The following is a 25,193-nucleotide window of genomic DNA, read 5'->3' as shown; positions in this document are numbered from 1 at the left end:
TATTTGAATAGGCGACATTCGAGCTGGCCCCGAGTTAAAGCTTCCTCTTGAACACCTCGGTCAGTGATGAAAAGGAGACATATGCAACTCATGATGGTGTCTACGGGATGTAGGTCTAGCGGGCGTCATGTAGTTGCTCTGTAGAGGAAATCATGGAGAGTTAATCAGAGTATGAACAAATTCCAACGAATCGGCATGGCGATGGGAAGAGAGAGGGGCAAAGGTCAAGATGTCGAAGATGGTAACTAGGTGAAAAATACCTAGCGACGATAAATGACACGTACAGTTTTCTTCAAGAGACTCACTTTTGTCGTTATCCATTTTTTTATTTTTTATTTTTTTGTGTGTTCCATACAACCGAGCCATGATCGAGTATTGGACGAACCAGTGTTTTTTTAAGTGAGGAGCCTTCTGTTAAGAGCGGCCGAACGTAGGGTACGTTGCTGCTATCCAACTTTCTAAGCGCGCGGTTTGGCTTCTGTTCACTGTGATGGGACCAATATGAATTCTTTGAGAATAGAAGACCAGGGTATCCTCTTAGTATTACCCTCGTATCTTCCTATTATCTTTGTATGGTATATCGTGCTTGTGTGGCGGTGAACTGTAGCAGCAGGTAGATTAGTTTGGTGACCGATAAGTGTTCTGTTTGCCACATGTAGACCCGAGCAGGCCAAAAACCACGTCCTTTATTACCAGATTTCTCTCCGCGTACAATAGTTTAGGTATTCACGACAGTGCATTGGAGCATTCTTCCGCGTTTCCAACATCTTATGTCAAGGCGCATTCTGTCTCATCGGAATACCGCTCGTAACGAAGGGTTGTAATGGCCCAAACTATGCCTCGTTTAATCAAGGGTTTTCCTTACAATAAGTCCCAACCAAATGGCTGCACAGAAGTAAGAGTATCCAATCTATGCTCTGCAAGTAGACCATCACGTGTTCCGACCCTCTTAGTTCTCACCCGGGTTTGGCAGTTACGCGCGTACCATTACTGGTGCATGGCAGGCTTAACACCCGCGTTAGGCGGCCTTCATTGTGAAATAAAAGATATTTACGCATGGGGGGTTGTATGTACGCTTCTTTCTTTCTTTCTTTATTTGTTCTGCGATGCGCCTTCTATCGAACCTTAGACGTTTCATTAAACTGGTGACTATAGTGGCTTTTGTCGCGAGTGACACGACCGCGAGCCTACGGAGGCGCATGCACTAGAAGGGATAGACTGAATTGTACCAGGGCCACATTATTTCTATCTCCTCACGAGCAGCCGAATAACACCACCGGTCTTGCACATACTTGCTCCAGTACTGAACGAATACGGCGAAATATAAAATGCCACTGTACTGGTGAAGTCAAGGAGCCACTGCAAAAGGGGAACGATTGTAATTCACAAGACAATAATTTATTTTCATGAAACTTCCTACACATTATGTTTTTTTTCCCTCAACTGGTTTGCCATATTTGTCAGGGATCCGCTGTTGCGACTTCCACAGTTGCAGTTGCAGAAATATGGTTAAAGATATGAATAGAGTCATGTCTCCATCTGTTTTAAATCTTGCTACCGGATGCAAGTTGAAATGACTCTGCACCCTTGTGTTCTTTGTCAGGGTTCCCCTGCAAAGGGTGAAAGGTGGTCAAGATGGTTCCCGGGGAATTGCAAGGTCGTTGAGGTTTTATAATCCCACCGTGAGTTTCGCAAGAAAGCGTATCTCAGTGACGCTGGAGAACTACTTCAACGTAAGTATTCCACGGCAATTACCCGCGAGTATTGCAAAGCTAATCAGAGCACAGCAACTCTTCACGATCGTGAACACAGTTTCACGCGCTACAGGTATGTTTATTGGAAGTATAGGAGAGTGCATCATGACTATCCTTAAAACGTGTCGCATTAGTGTGCCAATAATAAGACACGCAACAGAACGTCTCCTCTGTAACCTAGTTCAGCAAGTGCTCTTTCGTTCGTGCAGCAATTACATTAGTTCATGAGCTCCAATAGCTTCTCAGCAGCCAGCTCTGTTTGGCCAAAAATAAATACAAATAGAAAGAGCGAAATCAAGCTATATGTGACACTATTCAATCCGAGGTCAGAGAATATTGCACAGGGTGTCTGGCAAAGGAGCATAGTGGTCATTACCACTACGCTCCTTTCACTGCTTGGGTGCAGGGAAACTCGCACCACATATACTTACTAAAGTATCTCCACGGTGCATGGTTGCACGAATTTATATATTTGCCATCATAATTTACGCAATGCCGATAGTTCCTATTGTTGTTACTAAATATTGCTCATAGAAGCTTCTTTTACTGTTTAAGGGAGCTTCGCAAGAATCAAAGAAAAAAAGTTACACCAGATGCGCACAAAAATACAGAAATACAGCGACCGCCAGTATACGAGTTCGTTCGGACGTTTTCAAGTGCACCGTTGTGAGAGAAATCATGTGGAATGTGGAAGTATGTCTGAAATGTTGTATTCACCCTCTGTGCAAACAGGATATTTTATATTCCAGCCCAGAAATTCCGGACATTTCTCCTTCGGCGATCTTTATGACTTGGCCAGCGTAACTTAATAGGCAGCATTTAAAAAATCACATTTGAGAAAAATCGGCCGAGTTTCAAAAAATTACAAATAACAACGTCCAGAAGGTATTTTTATTTATTATTGTTACGCGAAGGACGAGTCAGTAAGACGAGCATGCGCATTTACGGCACTTAGTGCTGCGTTATAGCGGCGTCCTGGTTCTCACGAAAATACTGCTATAATGCAGGCATTAGAGCCGGCAATGAAAATGGGAATGCGTATGGCAAAACTGCCGTAAATGCATATGGCATTAGAAGGGAGTACCCTCACGACATTGCTAACAGAAACTTGTTGAAACTGCCTACAAGCGAGAATGAATACCTTTCTGACTCCAGCCTCCTTCAAATGCATCTTCTCCAATAGAGAATCTATCACCTCAACACCGGGCCGGCAGCACATCACCATAATGGCCCTGCCACTGTGGCGAAGCAGCGAAACTGCTCAACACTTTTCGCAATGTTCATAAATATTCTACTTGTAACTAGGCATTAGGGTGATGGAGTTATCGAAATAAAGGTTTCCTCTTTTACCTTTTGCTGTCAGCAATGCTGGGTGAAAGCAAATAATTTTCCCTATTCTGGGCTGATCATGCCACAAGATCCGACTTCCAGCGCTGCTGTTCTCGCATTTCCGGCCCCAGCGTGAAACGGTGATAATTTTTCGCGGACGTAATCGCTAAACTCTTGTCACTCAGCTCTGTCTAACATGATTCATCGCAAATCATCTGCAGGCCCAGTACTACGGAAACATCACACTGGGCACGCCGCCTCAAGTTTTCTCAGTCACCTTCGACACGGGCTCATCCAGATTTTGGGTTCCCTCGAGCAGCTGCCCAGAGAGCAGCGATGCCTGCCGTGAGCAAACTAATTTTGTTGTGTCTTAAAACCAAATGTGGCAACATTTTGGCTGTTGTGAGTGATTGTGGTGTAAGTAAAGAAAACGATGCTGCTAGGCATAGGTTGCCACTATAATCATCATCATCATCAGGCTATATTTATGTCCACTGCAGGACGAAGGCCACTCCCTGTGTTCTCCAATTAACTCAGTATTGCGCAAGCTGATTCCAACTTGCATCTGCATATTTTCTAACTTCATCACCCCAACTAGTTGTCTGCCGTTCTCGACTGCGCTTCCATTCTCTTGGTATCCATTCTGTAACTCTAATGGCCCCCCAGTTATCCATTCTACGCATTGCATGGCCTGCCCAGCTCCATTTTTTTCGCTTAATGTCCACTAGAATATCGGTTATTCCTGTTTGTTCTCTGATGCCACACCACTCTCTTCCTGTATCTTAACGTTAGGCCTAGCATTTTTTGTTCCATCGTTGCCACTATACTAGCATTTTATTCCGAGCAGTAAGTTTGAGTGACGGGAATCGGTACTCACAGCGCTTAACGCCACACGGCAATTGAACGAGCGACATAGAACACACAGTAAACAAGCGCTATCTTTCAGCTGATATCTATCCGGTCTACAGGAGTCTTTATTGTGTCATTTCTATGGTGCTTTATTATTAAAGGGCTCCATAAAACCCGCCACTAGCGCTCTCAAATCGAATCGTAGCTTTCTGTACGGAAAACCAATTATTCACGTAAAGCGAGCCGCACGCTAGGCCACCATTTCTTCTAGAAATTTAAATTAGGTTGCGGCTGCACGCTGTAACAAGTCCCTTCAAAAATGTATACAGCAGATTTCGCTGGCACCATGAAGACAACACCGGCTAGCAGCAGCGGCACTTGCCGCGAAACGTTTACACGCATCTTTTTACCCTCAGTATTTGACCTGCCACTTGCGAAGCCGATCTGTCTTCGAAACCTTAGTGAGCACGGCGTGTTGTTATAGTGGTTTCATGGCGGAGGTTTTCGTCGTCATAGAGGTTTCATGATAAAGTAATCGTAACGCCATTGTCATTATCCTATTGTTCTCATGCTGTTGTCACGCCATCGTCGTATACGGTCGTCGTCATGCATTCGTGATCATACCGTTGTCGTAACGCCGTCACGATCATTAAATCGTCGTCACGGTAACTTCGTCATCCTACTTTCGCCATGCCATCGTCGTGAGCCATCATCGCCACAGTCATCGTCATCATGTCATCGTCGTCACGCTGTCGTTTCACCTTCGTCATCACTTCAGTAAAGTAACCCCCTTGTCATCCCGTGGTCGTCTTACCACCTTCGTCGATCCATCGACGTCATTTCTTGTTCGTCATTCCATCGTGATCTTGCTGTCCTCATTCAATCTTGATTACTCCGACGTTATCATGCCGTCGTCGTCATTGCATGGCCGTCAGACAGATGCTGTCATGCATCCGTTGTCATACCCTCACCGTCATGCCGCTATGTTCGTGCGGGCCCTTGGCAAGTGAGTACCATAGCAAAGTGGGACGATATTGGAGCATGTGGCATATATCCGAAGCAATGTAAGTTTCAGAATTACCAGTATACGTGTTTAATAAGCGTCACTTCAGGAATACTGTCTGTCACTACATTGCTCGAATGGTATTCGCAATACAATCGACAGTAATCTCGAGATGAGTTCTGCCGTAATTTATTCTTCTACATTCAAGTAAATCGCTGGAACGCATTCTACCACAACGGCAAGAACTGCAGCCGCTGTATTAGCTGTGAGGAATCGTGACAGACTGCGTCATTTCGTTTACTGGGCCACTAACGTGTTCTTGCCCATCTATACGTGCAATTTACGCAGGCGAGCGCAACAGGTACTACAGCAACAAGTCGACGACTTACGTCAAGGACGGCACTCCATTCGAGATCGAGTACGGAACCGGCTATGTCAAGGGCGAGCTAAGCACCGATACCTTTGGCATCGGCGGCGTGCGTTTCGAGGGCCAAACGTTCGGTGAAATCACGCAGGGGCAGGGCGCCTCCTTCGACGGCAGCATGTTCGACGGCGTCCTGGGCCTTTGCTGTCCGCACGGCAGGCCGCATGACGTGCGGCCTGTATTCGACCACATGATGGCGCTGGGCATGGAGCCCGTATTCTCTTTCTACCTGAACCGCGACGCCAGTGGCACTAACGGTGGTGATGTGGTCTTCGGAGGCATCGATCAAGACCACTACACAGGAGACATCACCTACGCGCCAGTTACCAATAAGGGTTACTGGCAGTTCCACATGGACGGGTGAGGCTTCTTGCAGTTTTAATATTTGTTTTTCTGAGTGAACAAGGAGCAACGAAACTTGCTTGGTTAGGTTTGCTGTTTATACTGCACTATCGCATTCTTCGCTGACCAACGCAGGTTGTTAAGGCTTCTATGGCTCCTGTTGTGCTAGCTTTGCTAAGGCACCTTTATCATCGCGATGTCGGTTGGCGAGGAATGGTGCCGCCAATTGCCGGCGCCCCACATTTCTTCGAGGCGACGTTCTCGTTCGGCGGCCGTCTTGGTGGCGTGGCGTGTCATCACTTGCCGAGCGCGTCCTTTCTTCCCCTTTTACGAAGGCTTTTGAAGGCCTGTAGCATTTTTAGAGAGCGAAAGCGCGACTCGCGCTTAACGCCCGATAGCCGCCGACGTGGGAGCACCATATGAAACAAACATATTCGGCGCGATGTTCCGACATCGTTATGGTCGCTAGATTGATTTTTATTGCGATAGCAATTATATGGACACTCAAAAGCAGATTTCTGCCGTCGGCGTCGCCGTCACCGTCGCCGTGAGGTTCCGTATGACGTCATTTGGAGAAGAAATCGTCGCCGCGCGCCGAACGCTGTATGTGCGAGTGAAAGGGCGCGAGGGGCGCGTCTTTCACGGGGAGTGAACGCACGGCGGAGAACAAACGCGCGTTCTGCGCCGTGCTCGCTTAAAGGCTGCAGAAGTAGGCGTCTCTGTTCTCCTTCACAATCACCATGTATGTAGAGCAAACGCGCCTTCTTCCGACGAGCGAGATGCCGTGGGGGAGGAGAGGGAAGGGAGGCGACGTTTAGCTGCGGCACGCAGTGCCTATTTATATCAGAGGCTCCCGCAACAGTCACCAACGCCGCACGCATTTTGAGCGAACGCGGGCAAAACGCCGATGGAGTCGACAACAGTTCTGCGTGTTGCCGATGCTGCTGCATGTCCAAGTTTATACAGCTGATAAAGCTAATACCATTACTCCGTATAGCTCTCTACAAGTTTGCTATCGCAATTGATGCTTCGCCTTTCAGGTGAAACTGCGACAACTTTTTTTTATCAGGAGACCTTAGATGATGATCATGATGATGATGATTTATTCGCGTCTTCTTCAACATGTAGCAGTGACAAAGAGTCACGTAGCCTGCTTGATTTAATCAGGTATACTGTACATGTCTTTCATTCTAGCATTTTCTGTATACAGCTCCTTATTCTTCTTTTTTAATAATGCCTCGGTGAAAACTACTCTATCTTGAACAGCTACCTATGCCTGTAATGAATCGGGTCGTATCAGCCTCTTCCCTGCTTTTTTTTTCCACCAATACTCGAAGCGTATCTTATCTGATGTTTCCGTCCCCTTTAAACTCAAGCGCTTCTGGAAAGTGCACGTTACCTACGGGTCTTACTGGGTGAATACCTCCGCATTCAATTAGGACTTGTTGAATGGTGACCGTATGTTTGCTGAAGCATACACACGCATCATCTTGTTGCGAATATTTGTTCCGGTATGTATTTGCCCTTAGGCAACCAGCTCGAGCCTCAAATAGCAAGGCACTGCACTTTGAGTTATCGTAGAGATTTTCCCTTAGAGTTTCTATCTTGCCATCTTGTATGTCACCGTGGTCGTTCTTGTTTCCATCCTTTGCATCCAGTACGCTGTATCAGTTTCTCTCATTGGGCGGAGGGCTACGCCATCTGATGGTGTTGCGGGGAACCAAGCTCCGCGTGACGTGCGGCGCTTTCCATTGTCCATGATGGCAAGCGCGTGCGCCCACGCGGAGCCCTCAGGAAGCGGGACAGGCCACAGCTACCGCCGAAATGTGAAGCTGAGGCAAACAATGCTTAGCATTAAAAGCACAATTACATCAACTGTGTAATTGTGCTTTTAATTTATATTATATATACTGTGCCGAGGAGAGCATAAGTTGCCTTGAAGAAGATAAGTCCACTTGTCGAAACGTTGGCTCCTGCTCTCACCTTGTTCTCGTGTTGCTCAATTACACCAACCGTAATGCAAGAGTCGGGTGTGAGCGTTTGCGTGCTATTGTATTGTGCGTGCCCTTTCACCCACACGTAAGGCCAAATGTCGCATTGACAAGGTCAATTCGCATTATTATTATTATTATTATTATTATTATTATTATTATTATTATTATTATTATATGAGCCTATATATAAACTATAAACAGAAAGGAAAGTGGGATAACAATTGTTTCCTAAAATGTACACCAAGTCTACAACCATTCCAGAGTTACGCTCGCACAGTCGCTTAACCTCCGCGCGCGCGTTTGTGTGCGCGTATGTGTGCGTGTGTGTGTCTGTGTACGCGTGTTTGCGTGTGCGCGTGCTTGCGCGTGTATGTGTGAGCGTGCCTGTGTGTGCGTGCGAGTTTGTCTGGGCATATGTGTGTGTGCCTGTGCGTGTGCGTGCGTCTGTGAGCGTTTATTTCGTACGTGTATGTACATGTGTGTGCGTGTGCGTGTGTATGTGTGTGCGTGTGCGATTGTGTCTGTGTGCGTACGTATGCATGCAAGTGTGTGTGTGTGTGTGTGAGCGTTTGTGTTTGTGTGTGTGTGCATCCATGTGTGCGTGTGGTTTTGCTTTCTTAAGTCCTCAGACCTGAAGACAACTCAGGCACAGAATTGTTTTATAAATACGAAGCATCTCTTGACGCACTTTTGCCACTTTGACAGTATCTATCTAGTCGCCTACGTCTTGGTGCTTTCATAGTCGTTTCGTTAACTTGTTTTTTTTACTATATGGTATTTAGAAATTTTGGCGCCTTTAATTGGCGCCGGCTACTCCTTTTCACATAGAGGTATGAAAGAAAAATCTAAGAAAAAAATAGAATGAACGTACACGCATTAAAATTAAATGTCAACTCCAAATCACAATAACACAATGTCCAGTCACAGAAGTGCACTAATACCACACTAATACTGAAAGTCAACTCATAAACACAGCAACACAAAGTTCAGTCATAAAGGCGCATTAAGTACACTAATGTCACACTAAAATTGAAAGTCCACTCGGAAAAAGGGCACACAAAGTCAGTCACATAGCTGCACTAACACAATGTCCGGTCACGTAATTATACTAAAATCACGGCACATAAGATAGCATGGATTCGATTCAAAGGGAACTACATCAACCCAGGTGTCGAATTGACCATAGAGTGAGTTTATCACATATAAACACTTCTTTTCAATAGTTTCCGAGAATATTGCTCGCTTCTAGAAATCTTTGGAGGGCCATTAACGCTCGTCTTTGCAACGAATATGTTCGTCAAGGACCTACTATCTTCCTGAGGCTGAAGGGCCTGCGGTCTAATGTCTCTAAATAACGTGCTAAACGTTGTCTGTGTGTATCGTGTCGCGGACATTCTAACAAAAGATGCTGCACATCCTCATCCGCGTGGCCACAAGTACATTCCAGACTATCAGCTCTTGATTTTGTAGAAAATGTTTTGTGTACGCGGTACCGAGCCGCAGACGGTGAATGAGTGTTTCGAAGGCTCTGGTTGTATTTAATGTGGACAGGATTTTGAATTGAAGTGCAGGGTCAATGTGAAATAAATCTGGAGATTTCGAGTTCTGATCAAACCATTTCGCTTTGCAACCACGGACTGAGATCTGTCTTAGTATGTGTCGCAATTCTCCTTGTGTTAGAGGGAGACCGTGTGTGTCGGTATTAATATGCGTTTGTCTAGCAGCCATGTCTGCTGCAACATTCGCAGGGATATTGCAGTGCCCAGGTATCCACTGGAACATTATTGTATGAGTTTTTTCACTTGCTTTTGTGAGCTCCTTTAGTGTCTCATAAACTAACGCCATGTTTTGGGAATTGCTGATGCCACCACGAAGTGACGACAAAGCTGCTTGTGAGTCACATAGGATGACCCATTGGTTCCCTTTTTGCGTTGAATTTATGTATCGTAACACAGACAATATAGCAAAAAGCTCTGCTGTAGTTGATGATGTCGTGTGAGAAAATTTAAACGTCTGTATTCGGTTCCATTCTGGAATGACAAAGGCAGCTGTAGAAGAATTTGTTTATGAAGAACCGTCTGCATACGCTTGAATATATCCAGGGTAGCGAAGGTATATCTGGTACAGCGCCAATTGTTGGGCTGCCAGCATAAACATGTCTCGTTTGCGAATAATTCCGTCAACCGAAAGTTCAATTTTTGGGGCGACAAGTCGTCATGGAGGGTAGGAAATATTTGAGATCCAAAATTCGTTGTGTGGTAGTAAATCTTTCTTGCAGCCTGACTCACAGTATTGAAGTTCGCCCTGTCTCCCTCAATAAGTGTAATTAGCGGGTGCCGTTTGTGCTGCACTGAAACGCGAAAGTAGCGTCGACAGGTTTCAACCGTCCTCATAATTGGGAATGGAGGAGGACGTGCCTCTGCAATTACTAAGGAACTTGAGGTTGCTCGGGGAACACCTAACCATACTCTAAGGCTCCTAGCTATTAACCGTTGAAGTCGCTCTTCAGATGAACGGGAGATTCGATGCAGAACAGGTGAAGAATAAGCTATTCTTTGCCTTTTAAGTGCATTATGCACTTTCAGTAGAGAAGAAACCGACCCTCCCCGTGTCGTGCCTGCTACGCGGCGAAGAACATTTATTGTTGAGCTTATTTGTTCTTCGAGTGCTTTAATGTGAGCATTCCAAGAAAGTTGTCTGTCTAGTATAACCCCCAGAAATTTATGTTGTTTTACTATGTCTAGACGTTGTCACTCAAGGCACAGCTGAAAGTCTTTTAGACATCCTCTGGTAAAGGGTAGCACAGCCGTCTTACTGTAAGACAGCTGCATTCCTCTTTCTTTTAAGAATTTGTCCACAATGTTTAGGCCTTCCTGCAAAGTTGTTTGAACAAGGCTAGCACATGAACCAGAGGCCCAAATACAAAAATCATCCGCATATATAGAGTAGTGTAGTGCAGGTGGAAGTCTCCGTGGTAAATCCGCCATTACACAATTAAAGAGAAACGGGCTTAAGACACTGCGTTGTGGGACTCCTTGAATAAGATTATGAGAGGAACTTTTTCCTTCGCTTGTTTGATAAATATTGATCTGCCATTCAAGAAGTTGGATATTCACCGTAGCGTCCTCCCAGAGACTCCCAGTTCTAGCAGACCACACAATATATGAGCATGACTGACTGTGTCGAAGGCTCGCTTAATGTCTAAAAAACCGTTATTGTGACATTTCCCATAGCTCGTTCATGTTCAACATAGGTGACGATATCCAAAATTGAATCCATGGCGCATCGCCGCCTTCGAAATCATGTCATGTGATCTGGAAGTACTTCTGTTTGCTCGCACCACCATTGCAGCCTAGTGTCAAACATTTTCTCCATGACCTTGCACAGACCGCTCGTCAGGCTCACAGGACGAAAAGACTCAAGAGATAGGGGAGTTTTACCAGGCTTCAATATAGGTATCACACGTGCTGATTTCCAAGAGTCAGGGACATACTCTTGGTATTTACCAAAATTGGCATCGTATGACAAGAGTGTCTGACGAACACAAACGATAGGTGATGCCATAAATGTCATGACATAGTGTCATGTAGGTCACGAAACAGCTGCCTACGTCTTGGTGGTATCGTGGCCGTTTTGTTAACTTAGTAGGTACCAAAATTGGCATAGTATGACAACAGTGCATGACGAACATAAATTATGGGTCATACCATGAATATCATCACATGATTGTCATGTAGGTCATGAAACAGCTGCCTACGTCTTGGTGCTCTCATGGCCGTTTCGTTAACACTGGTAGGCTCCAGACACACTGCTTCACATAACATCGATTTCTATGAGGCGTGGGATCTGCCGGCATTTTTTAAAAGTTGGTTCGTAATACCGATTGGTATGTTACGAACGCGAAAAATGCAATTTTAATTACCCCAATTAGATTCGGAAGGCAGCATCTCAATGAAAGCGGAGAACGTAGCCGTCTGCCGTTTGTTCTTGCAGCAAGAACTATTTTTATTGCCCAAACAGAGATGATTTACCACCATTTGGTAGGCTCTCATATTGGATGCTGAATCCGAGATTTTCGTGTCTACTCGCGGTATTCGAAACAAACTTCACGGATGGTTTAAATTGTCTTTCACAACAGATCTGTCAGACCTAGATTGGTGAAAGCTTACGGAAATAATGGGCCGTAAATTCCTTCCATAATGTGTGTCGTGCATATGAGTTTATATTCGTGAATAATATGTTACATTATGGCTTCTCAGTTCTGAAATTGCATAAAAACAAGGTACCCAATTGGGTGACAAACGACTGAGGAGGAGGCTAAAGAGCAAACAAAGCAAAAAGTATTTGGGAAATGCGCCCGATATGAAACAACGCTATGCTCAGTTGGTCGAACTTTTCTAGGCATTGCAATTATATATTACAAAAGTTCTTAACATCATTCACCTCTAACACGATAATTTTTTGGCAAGAATTACCCATTGTAAAAAGGCACAGACGTACGCAAGTTTCGGCATCCATGCACCATACGAGCACTCACGTGCCCATGGTAAAATTTGCTTTCAGTTTAAGGATAAAATAAACACATAATTCACCAGGGGCCGTATTGTGTAAACGCTTCGGTTTTCGAAGAAATCGGTTTGCGTGAAGCTATTGGTCGCCGCCTGGGTGACGCCATCGCCTCAGGGCGCGAACGCATTTTTTGATGACGTCACGCACATGTCAATCACGCGGAAACCGAATTCGTCGTCTGATACGAAGCGAAGCCGCGCGCGTTGCTTCGGTGTGATCCGAAGCGCGGTGTGATGTGTGCAGAACCGTGTGCACGGGCGAGATCGCGGCACTCAGAGCAAAATGGCGGCGTGTGCGGTGCCTTTGGCGCCTGTTCTCGTGCATTTAGCGAGCCTCCGTGAGAGACAGCGACGGCCTCGACATCGACAAGACACCTTTGAGATGACGAGGAATTCAGGCGACAATTCCGACTTTCGAAAGAGACGGTGCTCCGCGTGCGCGAGGCGCTTGAGTGTGTGTTGGGACCGCAACGCCAAGTTAGCGTACGACGCCCCACCTAGCGGCATAAGTTGGTCAACCGAAGTAAGCAGTCACTCCCCACCAGTAAAACTCACACACGTTTTATAATTAAAAATATAAACTTCATCAATTCCACTGACAAATTATTTTTATTGCGATAGCAATTATATGGACACTTCAACCGGATTTCTGCCGTCGGCGTCGCCGTCGTTGTCGCCGTCGCCGTCGTCGTCGCCGTCGCCGTCGCCGTGAGCTTCCGTATAGATAAAATCTTCGCCGCGCGCCGTATGCCCGAGCGGAAGCGTGCGGGGACGCGCGCTATGACGGAGAGCGAACGCACTCATCTCCCACGCGCAAGCAAGGAAGCAGGAAGCCAGCGCCGGAGGGAGCGGGGGGGGCACTACTACTCTGCCAACAACTGCGCTCGTCGCTCGTCCGAACCGTCTCTTATCTCCACACGGCTCTGACCTTTATGCGCCGTGTATTCGCCGCTCAGTTTCCGTTGAAGCGATAGACCACACGTACCTTCGCCCGCTGCGGCGTATGCTTGCTGCCAGCGTTTTGAGAGTCGTTGTCTGCAGTCATTCAGTGTGATCTATTTGTGTTTGTGCGCGCTCACACCACGGTCGTTCATTCAGTTAGTACTAGTCGGGCGACATTTTCCAACGCACGCTACACATGCAATGCTGCCCGGAACGGCAGTGCAGCGCTACAGGTGTGTCCCTTCGCACGCACTGCCCATGGGAAGCGCTTCTCATCAACACGACCGTTTCACACGCGTCTTCTCGTGGTCATCGAGTCTCTCTTCATGTCGGTCTACTTACACCGCAGCACACCTGCTTACTTAATCAGCTCATCTTTACTACAATTCATATTGCTACCAAAGCCGCTCACCTTACTTCGTATGACATTGCTGTGTTGCTATCGCATTCGTCGCTTCACCCTTAGGGCGAAACTGTGACATTTTTTTATTTACCAAGAAGCGTTCGTGATTTGCTAGATTTTCTCTCGGTTTGTGACGTTCACTTCCACAAAAAACATGCGTGCCGATTGGCCTCTGTCCTTCCACTCGTTTTGATTACGTCAACGGACCGCCCCAATGTGACGCCGCCGCCAAACCTAATTCTTCGAAAACCAAAGCGTTACAGAATACGGGCCCAGCATACTAGATGATTGTTTCCAATGTGCAGTGTACCCTCCATGAGAAGCTCTAGAAGTCTTACATTGGTTTCCTTTATTTTTCAAAGTCGGCATCGTTCTTACTGATACCACTGCTAAAGGTTACTATTATTTCCAGGTCATAAGAAGCCAACAAACAATAACACCAAGGAGAACATAGGGGAAATTACTTGTACCTAATAATTGAATTAAAGAAATGATAAATTAATGGAAAATGAAAATGGATGAAAAAACAACTGTCCGCAGCTGGGGAACGAACCCACGTCTTCGCATTACGCGTGCGATGCTCTCACCATTGAGCTACCGCCGAGCCGTTTTCCCATCCACTTTCTGGGGTATTAATATTTTTACAACTAGAACCAAACCTGGGAGCGTTAACCAGCGCCACCACTCACAAACCATATGGTTATGGTTTGTGAGTGGTGGCGCTGGCTAACACTCCCAGGGTTAGTTCTAGCTGTAAAACAAATATCCCAGAAAGTGGATGGGAAAACGGCTCCGCGGTAGCTCAATGGTGAGTGCATCGTACGCGTAATGCGAAGCCGTGGGTGCGTTCCCCACCTGCGGACAGTAGTTTTTTTCATCCATTTTCATTTTCCATTAATTTATCATTTCTTTAATTCAATTAATAAGTACAAGTAATTTCCCCTATGTTGTCCTTTGTGTTATTGTTTTTTCGCTTCTTATGATATGGTTATTAAAAATCGGGCCCCTCGGTTCCCTTTCTTCTCGTTTATTATTTCCAGAGTGATACTGCCCAACAATGTGACTTTCTGCCAAGGTGGCTGCGAAGCCATGGCTGACACCGGCACTGCCTTGATCGCTGGGCCATCGGTCGAAATCCGCAAGCTGCACAAGATCTTTGGGGCCAAGCAAGACTCGTCTGGACGGGTAAATCTTCGTTTTAAACGATGTCTATCATAGAGATCTGCGTCTGTAAAGTCCTTCACGAGCATGTACCTACTGGCAATGATATAACTCTGTCAGTTTTGCACGAAGGGGAAGCTTTGAAAGGGATGTCAACATTGAGCGTTGGAATGAGGACCTCTCACAACGCTGGCATGATGGCACGCCATCTGCGTGGCAGGCGCCGCACCTCGATGATGCACGAGAATGGAGAGAAGGAAACCCATCCGCGTTTGTCATCGTCCAAAGATAAGATACATAACCTTAGCTTGGAGTTTCCTCTCCGTTCCACTAAGACTAATGTACGCACCTTGGTGCGGTACGCGCAGTTACTCATAAATGGAAAGCTAACGCGTGCGCACAACACTCAGGCCAGCAGTGGAAGCCGTAACACTGTACTTGCTCCGGCAGGGCCGACGTAATGGGGCTTGGCAGTACGTCCACTCGGTTTCGTCGCTTTTGGAGCCGCAAGCCGTGCGCGTCTCCGGGGCCCTTCTATTCCTCTGACGCGCGGGTAGCGCATGCACCGTCGATAGCAGGATAGCCCGAAACACCAGGTCCATTCGATTCACACTGCACTTTGTGAACAACCGTATAGACTCGTATAAGGGCCGCACCATGTCAAAATTGTTAGAAAAATGCGGCCCTTATGCGAGTCTATACGGTATAGCTCCCGCCAGTTGAGTGCCAGTTCCTGCTTGTGCGGAATCGACACGGTATCCTTCCTGCACGACCGCTGTACGAATGCAGGGAATGCTGTGTACTCGTCCTGCACGAAGCCTGCACTGAGTGATACTAATAGATATTTGCAGATGCCGCCATGTCGAACGGGTGAAGCGAGTCAAGGCTCAGACACAGCGCTGTGTCAATCGTCTTGACTTTGTCCTGTCTGAAGCGATGTTCGATTCCCTTCTAAGAATGCACGAACCAACCCAATTCGGCACACTTTTGTAGTTATGGTTAAATCTAAAACGCGCCTCCTTGAAAACTATTGTCATAGTGCAGTAGCCGATGTTATCTAAAGCCCCTATATATAAAAATGGGTTGATCCCTCTTATATAGGAATCGGTATAGAACACGAAAGTGAAACGTGTCTTCACAGAAGTAGTGTAATGTTTATTGCACATTGATATATAATGTCTATTGGTGTTTTGTGGCTAAAGCGCCCTTAGGCGTTGATGCACCCACGCTGACGCCTGGTGGCACGTCTCCTCCATCACGACTACCAACGTCGATGACCATGAGCAACCGTCGTGCATATGGAAGCTGCACTACGCTGCACACGCTAGCACAACGCGAAAGACGAAGCACGTAACTGACACACTAATACAACGCGCAAGACAAAGCACGTAACTGAATCGTCACCGAGTCAAATCAGCGCGTACAGCGCGTCGTAATTGCAGCCTCCGCGATCAACTTCAGAAACATTTTCAGAGCTAATTGAGGAGGCCACGCTCCGCTGTGCTGAGTACGGTGAACGCCACCTAGGTGGCGTTGGTAGTGCTTCTTGATGCCAGCGTCCCTTCGAATGCTGGCATCGAGGCGTCGTAGTGCTGAGACCACCGAAGCGTTCACTGTCGGTGCGCGTTAGTGTCATAATGCAGTACTTCTCTTTTCTGCTCGTAGGCGGCGGCACCGCCCCGAGCAAGAGCGCGGGTACACGGAGGAGTGTTAGATATATAAGGCGCGTCTGTGTAGCTGTCTGCAAATGCGTTTGTGGCGCAATGGGTTAAACGCTCGGCGATCTATCGTCGCGGACCGAGAGGTCGTGGGTTCGATTTCGAAATTTTGCATGTTTGTGGAACTTTTTCTTCTGGTTTCTTTCTTTGTATTACGTTCGTGTACATTGTAAGCTGACGTATTTCCGTGACGGAAATACGTCAGTGAAGTCTTGGTGGACCCCGGCATAAAACACTTTCGTGTTAAAAGTAGCGCCATTCTTAGATCTTGCCGCCAACGCGCTCACCCCGCGTTTCCTACTTGCCGCCTCCTGTCGCCCCAGCCTCCTCCGCTCCCCCATTGGCCAATCCGTGTCACGTGGAAGCACGCGTTGCGCTTTTGTATATTTTTTCTTTCCAGCGCGTTCCGACTGCCATTCTCGGGCCTGTGCGACGAAAGTGCTGTACGCACAAACAGATCAAACGTGTTGGGGACAAGAACTTCGTTGTGATGGCATGCTGCTGCGCCTTAAGTTGCCGCAACCGACAAGGCGAGGGCAAAAGGCTTTTTTTGTTTACCATCCGGCGTGCGCAAACGCTTGCTGCACACTTCGTATTTGCGCCGTCTCGCATCGTCGCGTTGCTACTTCCAAAACGGCATTATTAAGGCCAGTTACTGGCTGACGAAGCAAAATCGCGCCTCAAAAACTTCTGCGCAGTGCGCGATCGAACTTTTACTCGGATTTCGTGTGGTAGTGCGTTAGCTGTCGTCTGCCACGGCAGGCCTGACGCAGGCGGCGCCACTGTCGATATCGCGCCTCCATCGCGCTGGTCGCGCCGAGCGCGATAGTGGAACGGAGGAGGAGGGAAGTGGATGGCGCTACTTTTTATATATAGGGGCTTTAATGTTATCGTGTTCGACGCGCAAACCTTGCCTTGGGCCTGAGCGATCGGCGGGAAGCCATTTTCTATTTCTTTCGGAATGGGGCAGTCTGTGCCTATTCAGAAAAATTTTCGGTTTTGTTCGGCATATTAATGCATTTTTTTTCGCGTACACGTCACTTTGACGTGGTTAGTTTTCCCGGTTATGTGAGGTCGCGTGACAGACATTCCAATGGGGCGTAGCCAGAAAACATTGGACCAATAGCAGAGGGCTAATGGTAAAAAGGCGTCGAATCAGGAATGATTGTTTTTCTTTTGTGTGGTTTAATCATGCATAATCATTGTGTACACGTTATATCCTATGGGGAGCTGTCGCGATTTTCGTGACGTCGCATGACAGACAGGCGAAGTTGGGAGTGGCTCGAAAATGTTTTGACTAATCGTGGAGGCTGATTGCAGAAATGAGATTAAAAACAATTCGGAATCATTTTACGTTGTAGCGCCCCAAATTCAAGACAAACCATGACTATGACTCTTGTGACTATAATTTTTTATCGGTATGGCTTTGTTTTATCGCGATCAATTTAGCTATAACCTTTTTCGTCACTGTATGGTAAGATAAAAGATTATTACGGTCCCTCGGAATGCGCGTCAGCCCGTAGCGGGCCGCTACCACGTCGGTACAGAAAGGCCGAGCCTCTCTGCTGCGTCGCGGGCCCGATGGACAGCCCATAGCTGCGCTTCAAGATCGGGGCTGCTTAGGGAAGCCTCCCATTTGGATGACGTGACACCGTCGCGTAACGCGGGGCACCGCCAGAGCATATGTTCCAAGTCAGCTAGGGCTGAGCATAGCTCGCAAACATTGGTCGATTGTATCTCTGGACAGATTCTGTGTAACAGTGCGGGGTTAGGGTATGCCCCGAACTGGAGTAATCTGTGTGTTAACGTTTGTGGTCTGCCTAGTTTCCTATGTGGCGGAGGATATCGTCTCCGTTCCATGTAAAAATGTTTGGTAAGTTCGTTATATGAGGAGGGAGGGTCCCGATTGCCCATAACCTCCGCGCCGCGCCACCCGGTAGCTACGCGGTCAACGACTCCTCGCGCAGCTCTGTGGGCCGAATCGTTGAGGTTGGGCGGGGCGCCCTCGATCTGCCCCCTGTGTGCGGGGAACCAGATGATCGTGTCTGACTTGATGTCGCTGTCCCTCAGAATGCGGAGGACCTGCTCCGAAACGGTGCTCTTGGCGAAAGCTCAGACAGCCGTCTGCGAGTCGCTGTGTCACAATTTTTTATCTGTGCAAGGAAGACAACATATCGCAAGCGCACAAATATCTGTAGTGCCGAAAGACGCCTATGCCATATATAATGGTACCACACGTTCTTTGTAGCTGGCCGAAATGCGAGTGGTTCGCTTTGTGGCATAGCTCTTTCCCATATTTGTAACGCCCAGGTCGTGTCGCAATCTAATGATATGCGGAGGGCGTTTTCTTTGCATTTTTTAACCTCTAACGCCTCGTTGACTTTGAAATCACCAGTCAACATTTCAGCACGAATCATTGCACCAGCAGTACTTCTAACGCGAACGCCTTCATTTCCCGTTGAAGGCTTTTTCGCTCACTGTGTAGATAGACAATGACTGCCTGCAAGTGAGGTTCATTGTTTGTTACTTATTCTGCTGAACAGATGATAGCTCCTTTTCTGCAGACTTGCGAGCATGGGATTCTAACATAAGAATCTGAAAATAATTATATTTCCTAGTTTTTTTCCAGGATAATTAACTCAGAGATATACTCGTAATATAGTTTTTACTCGTCTAATATCTGAGGCTTTCGTTTCTTTATGTCATGTGTACTTATTTATTGCGCATTGTAAAACCATTGTTAATTGAAGTTGGTGACATTTACACTGTCCCGAAAATATACTTATAATGTTTATTTCATCACTGCAGTACGCCGTAAGCTGCGACTCCATCCCCAGTTTGCCGAAGATTTCTTTCCGCATTCAGAAGCGAGATTTCGTGCTGAACGCTGAGGATTACATGCTGAAGGTAAGTACTGCCACCCCACAGATATCTTTTTTTATTTTGACACTGAACAAAAATGTGAAGAAAGTAAAATGAAGAACGCCTCGGAATTGGCACTCAGAACATGTGTTTATTCCGATACACAGTGATTATATCACGTATTTTTTAAGAGTAGCCCCCATTTTCAGAGGTTTCAGAGCAAGTCACACCGTGCGGGGCTGTGCCAGCGCCATCTAGACACCACAAGGCTGTGCACTCTGATCCATGATGTCATGCTACCTGGCCCGACTGCCATAGAATCTAATGGCGATGCTGCCGAGTAAGCCGCGGGCATGAAATGTGGAGGATGGATAACCGGTGGACAGTTACAGTTACAGAATGGGCATACCAAGAGAAGGGAAGCGCAATCGAGGACGACAGAAAACTATAGGTGGGCTGATGAAGCTTGCAAATTTGCAGGTGCAAGTTGGAATCAGCTAGCGCAAGACAGTGGTCATTGAAGATCGCAGGGAGAGGCCTTCGTCCTGCAGTGGACATAAATATAGGCTGATGATGATGATGAAGCCGCGGCGATTTTGACGCCACCGCTGTCATGATGACAGCCTTGGTAATGGAAATTTCGGGCATAGTAGCATGACGTCGTAAATGATAGTGCACAGGCGTTGTGTTATCTAGGTGGCGTTGGCTGTGCGCCGATGGGCGTGACGTCACGCTTTCACGCCTGTGACGTCACGAGCAGCAGCGTAGAAGCGGGTGGCTAGCATTACACATAGCTTGGCTGATGTTCGCTCGCCTTGTGCTGTGCTTTGTGAGCGCAGATATATAGAGAGAGGGGGGATACACAAAAAGGCAGGGAGGTTAACCAGATGGAAGTATCCGGCTTGCTACCCGCATTGGGAAAAAAGGGGAGGATAAAGAATAAAGGAAGAGAGAAAGGACATCGTAAAGGTGAGTCGTGCAACACAAACTGGGAAAAAATCGCGCTTAAGTGTTCTAGTTGGTCGCACTTGTGACCACATAAGTATGCTAAGTGCTAACGAAAGTGATGTTACGAGTGGCGATTGTGAATACGACACACCGTAACCGTACGATCCGGCGTCCGACTTGTCGTAACAACAGCACACCACCAATTTCCAACAAAATCCCACAGGATGCGGCGTCGGATCGGATGGCGAACTAACGATAAACTTCTTGAATATCGTCGTACGATGGCGGGAGTGATCGGACAGCCGCAGCCAAGGACAGCGCAGATTGCATGTGACGTTGCCTGCCGCATAGCAGGCGTCGTCGATAGGCCTGTTCCCCGCCGGTCCGATCGCTCAGGCCGAGAGGTTCGCTTCTATCACCGTTCGCAGCGAAATAAAAAACGGCTACAGTTAATTTCTGACACACAATAGTAACTAATAAAATAGGGTTACGTCGAAACTGCACCTGTTCTGCGAAAAATTTCAATCTGTGGCTAAACCACTGGCGAGATCAAGAGTCGCAGGCAGTCACCACACACCGACAGTCTCAGTGATGCGTCTCCTTTGGCTTGCCCGTTTGCTCTTCGTAATGGATGCGTCGAGAAAAGCCAAGTGTCTTTACGCGTAAAATAGCTGTACAAACGTTATAGTGTTTAAGAACAGACGCGGGCTATGCGAGTGAGCGGGCGATGGCGTGCGATGTTGATGGAAAAACAGCGAGCGCAGCAGCGTGGCCTCCGAAGTCGCACGGAGAAATTTTGGAGGACGTGGCGTCAGGGTCCGGTGGGGTTTACGTTACATTCTGTGTTTCGGACCGGGCCACTATGTGCGCTCGTTTATGACAAAATCATTAAACTCTTTATTTCCCGTCTATTTCTTTCCAAACACAGTGCCTGTATTTACCACTTACAGCGCCCCATACGTTGTTTGGTTAAAAATCTCGGCGGCAATAATTTTTTTTCGCTATCCCTTTACACAGACTTTGAGCACATTTTGCCAAAGCCGCCATTTCTTGGCCGGTGCATTTTCCCCTCTCCTAACATCAATGTTACTAGATAGGCCTGTCTCGTAAATGTTTTACTTTGTAGGGAATAAGAAGACGCGAGCCGCTGTACTGCCGCTGCGGCGAGACCGAAGGAAGAAACCGTGAGAGCGGAGTGCGTGCTCGCTTGGATTTTGACTGCCTTGTGCTTTTCGTAGTTTGAATTGCCTTAGTGAGAATAAATCGAGTGACAAGTTATTTATTTATCTATTTATTTACACTACTGTAACCCTTGAATGAGGGTCATAGCAAGGAGGACAAAAGAAAGTTTAAAGAACTGAATAATATCCTTCATATTCATGAAAAAACCGGCAGCACATAGACATGTCGTAGAACATTCATGTGGGACACATTCATTGACATTATTCAATACAACAACATTATTGCGTAGATCATTCACATTTCTTTCAGATCCGGAAAGAACGAGTAGCGAAATGTGCCACTCTGAGCTCTGTTGGGCTTAATAACACAATTTATTTTCATTTATTTATTCCAAATACCCTTAAAGGTTCTCGCGCAGGAGGGTATTACATAGGGGGTGGTCAATACAACAAAAATGTTATACGGTGGGGTAAGTCAAATGCGGAAAGAACGCATGAGCGAACACAAATATCACAAAATAATATTAGCTCCAAATAACACAAAGATAGACATGGACGAAGCAACAACGAACAAAGAAAGAACAATGTGTCAGAAGTTATACAACAGAAATAGCGATAGTTTGATTTTCATTTCACAACTTCCGTTATTATGAATTCATGAAATTTAAAAGAATCAAAGACGGTGGCAATGTGTGATGGCAGTGCGTTCCAGCCAACGATTGTACGTGCAATAAATGATTGTGAATAGTTCAAGGTATGACACGCAAAACGCTTCACTTTGAAAGGATGGTCACGTCTGGGAAGGATGCAAACTGGTGAAGAAAAGAAGTCGTCATGAAACAATGGGTGATGATAAAGTTTTTGAAACAGTGATAACCGTGAAGCTGATAACCATTGCAACAAGTCTGGCAGATCTGCACTAATTTTCAATGCTGAGACACTAGAATGACGGGAGTAGTCTGAAAAGATGAAGCGAACTGCGCGGTTTTGACGTGATTCGATGTTGTTGATTAAGTAAGCTTGGTAAGGGTCCTAAATGACACATGCATACTCGATTTTAGGCCGTAGTAGGGTGATGTAAGCAAGTTTACATAGGTGCGATGGAGCATGCTTCAAGTTATGTTTTAAGAGACCTAGTGAGCGGTTAGCAGATGCGAGTATGACGTTGATGTGATGATTCCAGGATAAGTCTGAACTAAGGTAAACACCAAAGTATTTGTAAGTAGTACTAAGTTCACCTGCAGTGTTATTTAAAAAGTACGAGGTGGAAATGCGATTACTGCGTTTAGTGAAGGACGTAAGCTTAGTTTTTGAAGTATTAAGGCACATTAACCATTTATAGCACCAGGAGGTTACGCAGTCCAGGTCAGCCTGGAGTGCCCGTTCGTCCTCTTTACACGATATTTTGCGATAGATCACGCAATTGTCCGCGAAGAGCCTGATTTGAGATGAAACTGTGTTAGGCAAATCATTAATAAAAATTCAAAAAGCAAGGGGCCCAGGACGCTGCCCTGAGGAACGCCTGAGTACACTTTCCCAAGGGATGAGGAACTGTTATTGACGGATGTGAATTGAACTCTTCTTGAAAGGAAATCTTTAATCCATGCGAGTACAAGCGGATGAATATTAACTTGTGTTAATTTGATTAACAACCTGTGATGAGGCACACGGTCAAAGGCTTTGAAAAAATTAAGAAAAATTGCGTCAGTTTGTATGCCAGAGTCAGCGGAAGAATGTAAATCATGAACGAACCCGTCAAGTTGAGTGTCGCACGTGCAGCCCTTTCGAAAGCCATATTGGTACTTGAAAATAATGTTATGCTCTTCCAGATTGTCAATTACCTGCGAGTGAATTACGTGTTCGAGAAGTTTGCAAATGGTGCTAGTTAATGATATTGGTCTATAATTAAGTGGGGATGAACGATCTCCAGATTTAAAGATCAGTGTTATTTAAGCGATTCGCCAGTCTTCAGTGAATAAACCAGACGACAAGTACTGAGTAAAGGGAGCAGATAAGATGCGATGAATGCCCTGAGAAACATTTTTTTAGTATCTTGTTATTGAATTCAAGGTTATCAGATGCTGAAGTCGTTTTAAGTTTGCTTAGAAAGGAAAAGATACCGGCTTCGTCAATAACTATTTCAGGCATTGAGTTAACGGAAAAAGGGATTACTGCTGGCGATGACGCAACGCCCTCTCGAGTAAACACTCACAAAAAGAAATTATTTAGGTTGATGGTTGATTCGTCATGGTTGAACAATTCATGGTTGGTTTGCAAATCTCCTTTACCTGAAGCATATGGTCCTCTTTGATAACATCTGTGACGTCATGCATACAGGCAGAAGACATGCACCAGAGTGGATTGCAATGCCTAGACTGGTCAAAGCTAATCTGGAAATTTTCTAATGCGGCCTCTTTCACAGCCCACTGGGGAAGTTTGGAAGGTTAAACCACACAAGCCATTTCAATCCATAAAGCTGTTGAGTAACCCTAGCAGGCGAGTAGGAGTGTCAATTACATACATCTTATCGTCTCGGCTTGCTCCGAAATCTTGACAATGATTCACTATCATTATATGACAGTTGTGCTCTACGAAGCCATCAGCCGACTAGCTTTGGGATTGTACAGGATGTCGCACTAGTGCCTTTGCCCCAATATTTCGCCGCTCTAGCGCTGCCTTACCGCGCTGACCAAATTGAGAGAATTTCGAGAAATCCTTGTAGGTCAACATGACTCGCATCTGTTTATGGACACAGTTGTCGCATCCATAACTATCACTGTCATTTCTCCATCTGCTGCCGCAGCTACCACAGGACAACAAAACCCTGTGCCTGAGTGGATTCCAAGCCATGGACTTCCCGCCACCGATGGGTCCCATGTGGATCCTCGGAGACTCGTTCATCGGTCGCTTCTACACCATTTTCGACAGGGGCAACGACCGTATAGGCTTCGCTGAGGCTCGCTGAACGCGCACCTTGGCTACTGATTTTGAGTACACTCGGCATTCATCATATTACTGTTTCCAAAAAGATGTGCGTACAAATTGTAACACCATAGCTCTTGCTGACAAACCATGAGTACTTAGCATGTTTCAAGTTAACCAAGCACCAGCAACTGCTATTACTTTGAAGAACAATATAAAGCAACGATTGCGCCACCTGAAGCAGTATTCTCACTTGTTGCCTAATCAAGGAAGGACAAACAAAGAGCGAAGAATGCTGCCTTCCCAGCTTAATTCCAAGTAATGTAAAAGAAACCTTGGAAATCAAATAAACTGCGTCATTCTGGGCAGAAATGGGAGAACTAAACATATAGATGACGTGCAAGAGTTCAGAAATGTATACACATTGGCCCAGCACATATTAACTTTACATTACTGCGGCAAGTGAAGGAAGCTATGCCAAAAAAAAGAGCAGCAAGACTTGGAGCTGAAAAACTGCATGCCATATTCCTAACGACATCAGATTTTGCCGTGACTGGCAGAAATTATGTCAATATGTACAAGCATCAATGACCAGCAAATTAAACTTCACCAAGAAGGAAATGGACTAAACGAGACATATGCTTCAGCTTTAACAAAGTGTTATCAGGCCGTTTTCATGGCTTCCGCAATAAAATATTATCGCATAAGTAATACAATTTTGCTCATGCTGTGATGTGCTTTTTATTGTGTATATTTGCATGTTAGTACGTGATTTTTATGTAGTTTTATAGGT

The 25,193-nt window shown here is 46.2% G+C and overlaps 1 protein-coding gene across 1 annotated transcript; it reads left to right on the top strand.

Annotated features, from left to right (window-relative positions):
• Positions 1-3,295: 3,295 nt before the first annotated feature.
• Positions 3,296-24,694, top strand: LOC119444494 (lysosomal aspartic protease; the record flags this gene model as incomplete). Its single annotated transcript, XM_037708887.2, has 5 exons — positions 3,296-3,428; positions 5,284-5,719; positions 14,649-14,793; positions 19,296-19,394; positions 24,282-24,694. Coding segments are annotated over 5 exons (975 nt in total), but the record flags the coding sequence as incomplete, so codon positions are not given.
• Positions 24,695-25,193: the final 499 nt, after the last annotated feature.

Source organism: Dermacentor silvarum, chromosome 3 (assembly GCF_013339745.2).
Source record: "Dermacentor silvarum isolate Dsil-2018 chromosome 3, BIME_Dsil_1.4, whole genome shotgun sequence".
Lineage (NCBI taxonomy): Eukaryota > Metazoa > Arthropoda > Arachnida > Ixodida > Ixodidae > Dermacentor > Dermacentor silvarum.
Note: the sequence above shows the minus strand (reverse complement) of the source record. Positions and strands in the feature narration are given on the sequence as shown.